The 10,083-nt window shown below is 42.8% G+C and overlaps 2 protein-coding genes across 2 annotated transcripts; both read right to left on the bottom strand.

The window, feature by feature from the left end:
* Positions 1-842: 842 nt before the first annotated feature.
* On the bottom strand, positions 843-1,778 carry LOC123642743 (olfactory receptor 4D9-like). Its single transcript, XM_045558145.1, has one exon. The coding sequence runs from the start codon at positions 1,776-1,778 to the stop codon at positions 843-845; it is 936 nt and encodes a 311-aa protein (XP_045414101.1).
* A 6,075-nt stretch (positions 1,779-7,853) lies between these two features.
* LOC123642742 (olfactory receptor 4D6) lies at positions 7,854-8,893 on the bottom strand. Its single transcript, XM_045558144.1, has one exon. The coding sequence runs from the start codon at positions 8,874-8,876 to the stop codon at positions 7,932-7,934; it is 945 nt and encodes a 314-aa protein (XP_045414100.1). The 5' UTR covers positions 8,877-8,893; the 3' UTR covers positions 7,854-7,931.
* Between the last annotated feature and the right edge of the window lie 1,190 nt (positions 8,894-10,083).

Genomic DNA, 10,083 nt, shown 5'->3' with positions numbered 1-10,083 from the left:
TTGACATTTTATGAGATATTTTATACACTCTGGTGAGGGAAATGATAAATAATTGTACATAAGAAAAATACAAATACTTATTGGGTTGGATATAGCTTTTTATTTTTTCAACTACTCCAGCCAACTAGCTAGCCAGCTTGTATCCATGGTGGTGGTATGGATGGTAGGATAGGTAGTTCCAGATTCTTGCCATTTCTGTAGTTGTGTATCGGGGTTTTACGAAATAGGACTGTTCAAATCCCAGGTCACATCCAATTCTGACAAAGTCACAGGAAGTGAAAGACAATAGGAAATTCTTAAAAAGCTAAAGTTCTTTACACATACCAAATGATTGTAGGAGGTTGTGCTAGTGTATTTTATAGGTGAGTGGGTTTAGAAAGAAGGTCCAAATTACTGACAAAGCAGAAGTGACAGAGAGACATGTTTCCCAGCAGTATTGAGGCCATGGTAGACGGCAATAAGTACTCATGGGATGACTATTGATGAACTGGGATGTAGCTGCTGGAGCCCTGCTGTGTTGAGACAGATGTCCCTGTTGCCTACTGCACATCTGGATGTCACAGCACTAGCCCATTCTCTGGACACCAAAAAAATTCTCTTATATTTCACATTTGTGCCCTGCTCACTGTCAGTTGCTCTTCAAGGCCTACATTCTTCTTGCTTAACTTTCTGCTGCTGTTCCTGCTCAACACCAGTGTGCCTGGTCACTGATTTTTTGTGTCTATGCCATCCTGCTATAGTTAAGTGTCTGTGGATTGCTGAGTCACAATATTTGACAGTTAATATTTAAAGAAAATAATTTAATTATATATTTGCATCTTCACGCACAAACAATAATGAGGCTATTCTCCTTCAGAAAGCATGAGCCTTTTCTTCAGTTTCCACATGGCTGACTTCATCTCCTGGTTCCTCAGGGTGTAGATCAAGGGATTGAGGACAGGGATGACAACAGTGAAGGTGATAGAGACAGCTCTGTCCATGGGGAGGGCAGTGAAGGGCCGGGCATAGACATAGATGCAGGGAACGAAATGCAGGGTCACCACAGTGATGTGGGAGGTGCAGGTGGAGATGGCTTTCCTCCTGCCCTCCCCAGCATGAGACCTCAGCATCGTCAAGATGACCGTGTAGGACACAAGCAGGAAGACGAACCACAGTGTAGAGATCAAGCCATTATTGGAAATCATCAGGAGCTCAAGAACAAAGGTGTCCATGCAGGCGAGTTTGAGCACCTGGGGGACATCACAGTAGAAGCCATCAACAACATTAGGCCCACAGAAGGGCAGTGGGAGCAACAGGGAAATCTGCACAATGGAGTGGACAAAGCCCCCCACCCAGGAGGCTGTGATGAGGGCTGTGCATCGCCTCCTACTCATGATGGTCACGTAGTGCAGGGGCTTGGAGATGGCCACATAGCGGTCAAACGCCATGATAGAGAGAGAAAAAATGTCTGCTCCCCCCAGAAGGTGGAAGAAGAACATCTGAGTGACACAGCCATTGAAGGAGATCCCCTTTTTCTCTGATAGAAGATCAATCAGGACCTTAGGAGCTGTGATGGAGGAGAAGCAGATGTCCAAGATGGAGAGATTGCGGAGCAGGAAGTACATGGGGGTGTGAAGGCGGGACTCACAGGTCACAGTGACCATAATGGCAACGTTTGCTAACACAGTTGTTACATAAACCATAGATAAAAAGAAAAATAAGAATAAGCTCAGCTCTTGAGACTGAGTAAGTCCACAAAAAATAAATTCGGTCACCCTGGTATGATTTCTCAGGGCCATTGGATGCTGTTTCTCCCTCCATGTACACCTTTGAAGGAAATACTAGTGTTATTGAGACAAGGACATCAAGCAAAGATTTATCTCTTATTCTGAAATTAAACATGCATAAATATGTGTTTTTGTCATGTACCATGTTCTTCATGCACTTGCTGTGTTACCTGGGGAAATCACTCGATTCTACTCGCCTCAGCTCCCTCATTAGTAGAAGCTGTGGTTTAGACTAGATCACTCATTTTCTTACTGTAGTCAGTGGGCCCACGGGTTCTGTGAAAGCCCACCTCTAGCAGTTGCTGAGAAAGACAACCTTAAGGAAGGCTTCGTGGAACTGGTTCTGGGTTCCCTAAACCTTCTCGAATCAGAGTGGCTCTGATTTTGTTCACTTTCCACATTGTGTCTATGGCTTAAAAGTCATTGAAATAAATTAACATCCAGTAACAACATGCTAGGGATTCATTTGAATAGCATGTTGTAGTTTTAAAAACTGGTACACACCTAATTACAATAAAATTTCCTAACACCCCTCTGAGGTTAGAGGGGAAGGTATTATTCCCACTTCAACAATAGCAAACTGAACTCAGTTTTCCAAGGTCATGCAGAAAGTCAGCGGCAAAGGGGAAATAAGACAAATTTCTCCTGGCTGGGATCTTTCTACTCTCTCACACTGCCTGCCAGTTTCAGAATGCATAAATCCAAGAATAATTTGGACAAGGAGCTCTGCACAGAATTTTTCTAACACTTTCAATGATGGGTTTCATCACCCCCTCAAGTGTCTCTCTTGTCGCAATGGAATTTTAGTCCATTGCCCTTCTGTTACCTTTCAGGTCGTATGTCGTGCAAATGGCACCTCCACTCTTTAATTTTTCATTTCATTTCATGGACACTCAGAGGTTGAGGGTAAAGGATGGAGTTTAACACAAAGAAGAGGACAAGGATGGTGGTGGAGATGGCTCTATCATCAAAAAGACAGCTGAGGTCCAGATGTGCGTGTGTGGAGAAAGGGCATGAAATGCAAGGTCACCGCAGTGCTGTGGCCAGTACAGATAAAGGCAGACTTCCTTCTGTCTCCTTCCTAGTAATGTTAAGTAGTGTCTGCTCAGTTTGGCACTTGCATTTCCTGGCAAAGTACAAATCAGCACATTGACCCCAGCACAAGGTGGAAACAATGACCACCACCCGCTTCCCCCACCATGGCTGGGGTAGGTTCTCTTACTATGAAGCTCTGGTTGGGGAGGAAGGGGCAGAGCCAAGTGGGAGAATTTCCACATCATTGCATTTTCCCCATTTGAGTGAGGAGTGAGCAACCTTTTGTTGCTTGAGGATTAATTCAGGAAAAGCAGAGTTCCTGACAGGCTTCAGTGACGTGCAGAAGGCCATGCAGCAAGCTGGTGCTGAAGTTGGTCTTTGATCTTCAGCCCAGTACGTTTTCCATCCATGGCACTTTAATAATTTCAGAGATTTGTGCTGTTGGCAGAGTGACAAAAGTTAACTCAGAGAAAATAGCCACGCTCAGCCCGAGCATCCGCCTGAGTCATCTGACAGATAGATGGTCCCAGTTCAGTGCCCCGCTGGGATGCATTGTGCTTGGGCTGAATAAGAACAAGCTTGGGAGGGTGATAATCTTGAGAAATCATGTGGATAAAGAAACAAAAAACACATGTTGCCTCTCATTTGCTCTGGAGAATTTGACTACTTGTCTTGTTTCCCCAGTTTATTCCGTCTTTGTGGGCACAGTCGCCTCCACAGCACATACGATAGGTGGGGCATTTCACCCCAAAGACATATACTGAGCTACCCACATTGTAAGGAACCAGGACTGTGTGCAAGGTCACTCTCCTGGGGATCCCACCTTCTTCACTTCTCTCAAATTGTTCTCTCTTCTCTATCATCAGTTAGACCCTTATCATCTCTCCTGAGGTTGTTGTGGGAGTTCCCTAACTGTTCTCTTTTACTTTGGTAAATGTTTTTCTGATTCATCTTCTCTGTTGTTTCCAGAACTATCTTTATGTTCTAAATGGAACCGTATTATTTCTTCAGTTGGTTTGAAATTTTTCAATGGTTCCCTATTGTTTACAAAATAAAAGTTAAGCTGCCTTTATAGTATCTAAGACTTTCCTCCATCTCGGATGTTATCTGGGGGACTTGCTTCCTTTGGTCCTCCGTTTCAGTGGCTCAGACATTATGCAAATTATTGCTGATCCACACCTTTGGATCTGTGTTCCTGTTGCTCCCTCTGCCTACCATGTCCTTCCCAATCTCAAGATCTCCCTACTATCTGCCTTGACAAACAGCAATCTTTCAACCCTCAGGTTCAGGGTGTCCTCTTTTGTGGAAACTTTCCTGATGTCCCTCAGCTGGATCCCCCCTTTGTGTCTCCATCGTTTCCTGCACTAACTTCTGGCATCTCTAACAATTTATTGCACCTAATTTCTTATATGTCTATCTGTCCTTAATTCAGTACAATTTTCCTATAAACCTCAAGTTCATCTAATCTGCTCAAAGTTTCATTCATCCTGTTATAGTCAAAGCCTTACCTAGTCTGGGGCACATGTTAGGTGCTTAGTAACTATTTTTTAAAGTAGTGAATACACCTAGCTGATAAATGCACACCATGACTTATAAGCATTGGCCTTGGAGTCTGGGTGAATGAGAAGGATCTTGATGAACACAAGTTAAGACCTATTTTGCTTATGTCTTTGACTTGGCCCCAGGGATGCCAGGTAGAGATTTGTTTCCTGACCCAAGCCACTGAAGAGTTCTGTGACCTTGAGAAATCTTCTTTGCCTCTCTGTGCCTCAGATCCTCAGTTGTGAAATGTGGGGGCAATCTACGGTGACGTAGTATGGGACAGTGTTAAGAGCTTTGGAGAAGGGCACACCTGAGCTGGAATTCTGCCTCTTCCTCCCTTGTTACCCAGGGCAACTCCTTTATTTTTCTTCAGTTTCCTCCTTTGCAAACTGGGAAGCATAACACTGACTTCATCAGGTAGCATAAAAAGTAAGTAGGATAATGTTTGTAAAGTAACTGGCACACAGCAGGCATTCAATTAATTTGGTTCCTTTCCCTTTCTTCTAAAACAGTATCTTCCCTGCCTATGAGAGAAGGTTATTTATGCAGACATTTGCAAAATGTAAAATGCTATTCTGTAAAAGAACAGCATCTGCTTGAACCAACTTGCTTATTTTTGTTTCAATGAACATGTGTGAATTGACCAAGTGGAACAGAGGCTTCAGCGCCGGGTGAGTGGGTTCGGGGATAAGGTGTCTCTGAATCGAAGGGAAAGGAGACCCAGCGAGCCGTGGGCAAGTGTGTATATGGAGCTGCCTTTGAAACCCTCGCGGTTTTTAAGGGAATTTGGGGTTAAAATCATGTTTTTTAAGGAAGCACCTATCTTGTAGAAAGAGGCTTCATGCCCCCCCATGGACCAACTCTAAAGTGGAACAAAATCTGCTCTTTTTATGCAACTCAATTTTTCTATCAAATACAAACAAACTGCCTTTTCTTTTGCTGTTCTGGCCCCATCTCTGTGGCTCCTTCTTATGAAGACATTCCTCGTTTCCCAATATTTAACGTCTATTTCTTTGTTTCTTGTTGCTAAAGTTTTCAACTATTTTTTGCGGTATCTTATACACCTGATATATTTTTCATGCTCATTGTATCCACATATAACTCACACTGTCTGGGCCTCTGACAGTTCAATATCCTTACCTGAATCCTTCAGTGTACAACCATGAATTTGCACCATCCGAGACTGGGGAGCTGGGACTCAGCTTATGTGATGGTGGGGAAATATGGTGCTTGAAGGTGACGTCCTTCTGAAGATGAGTTATGCCACGTTTCAGTGTCTTGTCTTCAGTCTTCACTTTGGAAAGGGCAGACTCAGAGAGTCACATCATCATGGCTCTTCTGCCTGTCCCAAAGTGTCCCTGTTGTGTGTGCTGGTCTCTCAGGCCCAAGCCTAATATAAGAATTAGCAAAGGGAATTTTATTGGTTATAGAAATAGAATGGGCATTCTTCTGGTAATGCTGGAGTTCCAGTGGGAATTATTAAACAGTTTCCAAGCAAGCAAGTCCACACATATGCGTGCACACACACACACACACATTCACATGCACACAATGATGTCCACATTTCTCTGCTTTCTAAATTCTTACAAGGCCCCGGAAGACATAAGTCTATCTATTCTGTGCTTCTCTGAGTTTTGGGGAAACAGCCTGTGGAGACATCTAATGTTACATGACCATTCATTCCAAATAAGGATAACATGCCCAAAGGGAAAACAACTGAATTTTGGGGGAGCAAAAAACTTAGACATTACAATGATGTATTGCCCTTCAAAGGGCCTCAGGACATAAAAAGATACATATTTTTGAGATTAAATTTCCTTGTAGGGGAGCAATTAGGAAAACGTATCTAACAAAACTCCTTGGGGGGCAATAATTTAAAAAAGATTGAGAAGCACTATAATATATTAGGAGTCTTGGCTCAGTGCCTCTGTCTTGTAGGATTCAGGCAAGACCACAGATATGTGTCACCTACTAGCACTTTCTTGGCCAAATATCAATGCATTATAACAATTTGGTACCTTACAAAAAGTTTTCAATGTGTTGCAATTTCTTGAGCTTCCTTACTTCTCTTGGCCAATGTTTGAGTGACTATTGGAGGCTGAAGGGTAACTTGAGGGGAGCATAGAGGGAGATGGGAGATTGTTTCTCTACATATCAACTCTCTTGGAATTCTTCCCTTGGGAGAGAGGTGGATTCCAACACAGATCCAGTGGCGATTTCTAAATAACTCTGAATGCAAGGTGTTTCTTTTCTCTCCTGGAACAGAAAATAGACTTTGAGGGCCTGGAAGGATTTTCTTAGGTAGTTTTGTTTTTGAACTACAGTGACTTGTCTTGAATTGTCTATGCATACATAGAAAAAATACTATAGTTTTGTTTCAGTTACAAAAGCCCTGGGGGTAAAATAGAAAAAGGGAATAGAGAGAAAAAGAAAGTTCATGTTAACATAAAAAAAATTGTCAGTGTGGATTTTGTGCAGATATGCCTCCAAATGATATGAGTGCCTTTGAGATTAATTTCAGTAGGCATATCAATAGAATGGACCCAAGAACAGGAACTATTTGGTTCATGTATAGATTTGTCCATGTGTATATCTGATTTACAACTTAAAATATTTCTTCTCGTTTCAATAATTGGTGAAATATATTTAAGACTCTGTACTTAAAATACAAAATCAAGTTATTTTAACAATTGGCTGGAAATTACAGAGTTGCCAGATATAGCATGTATGAATAATTGTCTATATTCTATGTATATGCGTATTTAGGAGAGATAGATAATAGAGAACATTGATTAAATGCCTGATTAATGCCAGGAGCAGTGCTAACCTTCACAACTGTCATCCTCCCAACATTGATCCTATTTCATTCTTGTGACAGTCTTGTGAATTGGTAATGTTATTTCTGTTAGGTCCAGAGCGAAGAGGGAGACACATGAAGCCTCAGGTGTAGCAAAATGTTGTTTATTTGAGCATCTGGGTGCAGATGGGTGGAGGCAGGAAAGAGCATCCACGTGAGGAAGTGAGATGCCTTGAGTTTTATAGAGGGTTTTTCCAGAGGGAGTGAGCAACTGGGCCAGAACAGCCATCGTAATAAATTCTTTTCAAACAACCAGCTCCTGGGACCCCTGCATTGGTCACATTCTACAGCTCCGGAGTCATCCTTATCAGGAGGGATAGGGAGGGGCAAGCTTCTTCCTTATCAGGAGGGATAAGGAATGCAAGTTCCCCTCTTGCATTCCATTCCTTTATATCTCTAGGGGTCTGGGAAAGGCTGTGCCTAATAATTTCCATATGAACAGTTGGTGAAAGTGAGGTAAGTGTTAGCATGAGAGTAACAGATAACACCAAAATAGTATTTAGGTTATTGATTTCAATCCTAGACCCCATACTTCTCCCCAGTCCACAAGCCTGGTAGCTCACATTGTTCAATTTCATCTCTTCCTTTGGTTCTTGTATTTCTGCTAATAGAGTTGAGTGGCTATGAAGATATACAGTAAAATGACTGAAGAGGAAAGAGCTAGTCATCTTTTAGACTTGCAGTTTGAGAAAACTAAATCAGTCTTAGACCTCCAGTCTCAGTCTCACTGCTTATCCCAGCTTACTGCTCTCAGAAGGCCCCAGCCTCCTCTGCAGTCTCCGCATGGCTAACTTCATTTCTTGGTTCCTCAGGGTGTAGATCATGGGGTTCAGCATGGGGGTGATGACTGTGTTATTGATAGATATGGCTGTGTCCGTGGGCAGAGTAGTGAAGGGCCGGCAGTAGATGTAAACACAAGGCACGAAGTGCAGAGTCACCACCAGGATGTGGGAGGTGCAGGTGGAGAGGGCCTTGTTCCACCCCTCCCCAGAGTGGGATCTCAGCATCACCAGAATGACAGTGTAGGAGCCCAGGAGCAGGAGGAACCACACCAGGGTCACCAGTCCATTGTTAGAGATCATGAGAAGCTCCAAAACCAAGGTGTTGGTGCAGGCCAGTTTCACCACCTGGGGCACATCACAGTAGAAGGCATCCAGAATGTTGGGCCCACAGAAAGGGAGTGGAAGCATCAGAATTACCTGGACAATTGAATGTAAGCCACCACCCACCCAGGAAGCCATCACCAAGGCCACCCACACTTCCTTCCTCATAATGATCACATAGTGCAGGGGTTTGGCAATCGCAAGGTATCTGTCATAGGCCATCACAGAGAGGAAAAAAATATCTGCCCCACCAGCAAAGTGGAAGAAAAAGATCTGTGCCATGCATCCATTGTAGGAGATGGTTTTCCTCTCTGATAAAAGATCCACCAGGAACTTGGGGACAGTGATAGATGAAAAAACAATATCCAGGACTGATTTGTTCCGCAGGAGAAAGTACATGGGAGTGTGGAGGCGGGACTCACAGGTGATAGTGACCACAATGAGGGCATTTCCCAGGACGGTTGCTACATACGCAGCAAGGAAGACCACAAATAAGAGGAACTCCAGCTCCCGAAAGCGAGTAAGTTCCAGGAAGACAAATTCCTTCACATTGGTGTGGTTGATCTGGTTCATGATGAGAATGACCCTCTTTCAGGTCTACCTTGAGAGAAGATATATTAGGGTTAGGATTATGGTGTCATGAGGTGGACCATCATTCTTCACATATTGCTATAAGGCTCTCTCAAGCACGTGGATCATAGTGGCTACTCAGAAAAACTAGGCTAGAGTCTTCCTCTGTGGTCTGGAAATTCTTTATCCTGATGGTTCTTCTTTCCTATTGTAGATATCCTGGGTTGACAGGAAACACATACCATACACTCCTACATCCTCATTCTGCCTAGAGAGTGGTGAATGGAATGTAGTCATTTGCCTGTGGTTTATCTTCTTCCCTGTAAGAATAACTTCTGCACATGCATGCCATGCTTTATACTTTACCCAGGGCTTTCAGCTGTAGCATCTCATCTTGACTGTAATTCTCAAGATGCCTCTGTAGAGTCTTTATTAGTTTTTTTTTCCTTTTATCCAAAGGACAATACCTTGATACAGGGTCTTTAGGATGATTATGATTACCTCTATTTTATATATGGTGAAACTAAAGCTTAGAGTAATTAATGACCTGCACACATCAGCATAGTTGCAAAGTTAATGAATTGTAAGTCAAGGATTCAAATCCAAATCATTTTTTAGACATGGCAGAGACTCCTTCCTTGACCATATTTTTGTTAAACTCCTTTTTCTTTTCTAGGCCTCAACGTTGGCTGTGTATATCTGTCCTCACCGAGCCTGGTCTTAGCAAGAATCCTGCTAAGTTGGTTTAGTGATAAATTCCCCACTATGGATATCTAATCAAATTCCTCATCCCTTACCCTTAATATCTAAGCCCTTGGCCAGTCTTGAGCAAGAATTCTTTTAAGCCAGTTTAGCAAGAATCACCCTACCCGTGATATCTCCTCTTAATAATTTTCCATCCACTGACTGCCTCCCTCTGCTCACTGGCTACACATCCCCACTTGTCTTTGTTATATTTGTCGTTGAGCTCAATCTCTTTCTCCTATTACAATAGTCTTGATCCCAGTAGCAATAGTTTTGAATGAAATCTATCTGCTGTCTTTAATAATTTTCTCATGAATACTTTTTCTTTAGCCTACAGAGGTTTTTCTGCTGTACCACTTTGCCAGATCAGAGAGTCTGCAGCTTACTTTGGTTTATCAGAATTTTAGTGGGTAATAAGGCCGACTACTTTATCCTCATTTCATCCCCTAAAGGAAGAGAAGAGTCA

This window comes from Lemur catta, chromosome 7 (genome assembly GCF_020740605.2).
Source record: "Lemur catta isolate mLemCat1 chromosome 7, mLemCat1.pri, whole genome shotgun sequence".
Taxonomy (NCBI): domain Eukaryota; kingdom Metazoa; phylum Chordata; class Mammalia; order Primates; family Lemuridae; genus Lemur; species Lemur catta.
Note: the sequence above shows the minus strand (reverse complement) of the source record. Positions and strands in the feature narration are given on the sequence as shown.

What these genes read in the sequence shown, in the direction of transcription:
- LOC123642743 (XM_045558145.1), bottom strand. Translation starts at nt 1,778, where the DNA reads ATGGCCCTGAGAAATCATACCAGGGTGACCGAATTTATTTTTTGTGGA.
- LOC123642742 (XM_045558144.1), bottom strand. Translation starts at nt 8,876, where the DNA reads ATGAACCAGATCAACCACACCAATGTGAAGGAATTTGTCTTCCTGGAA.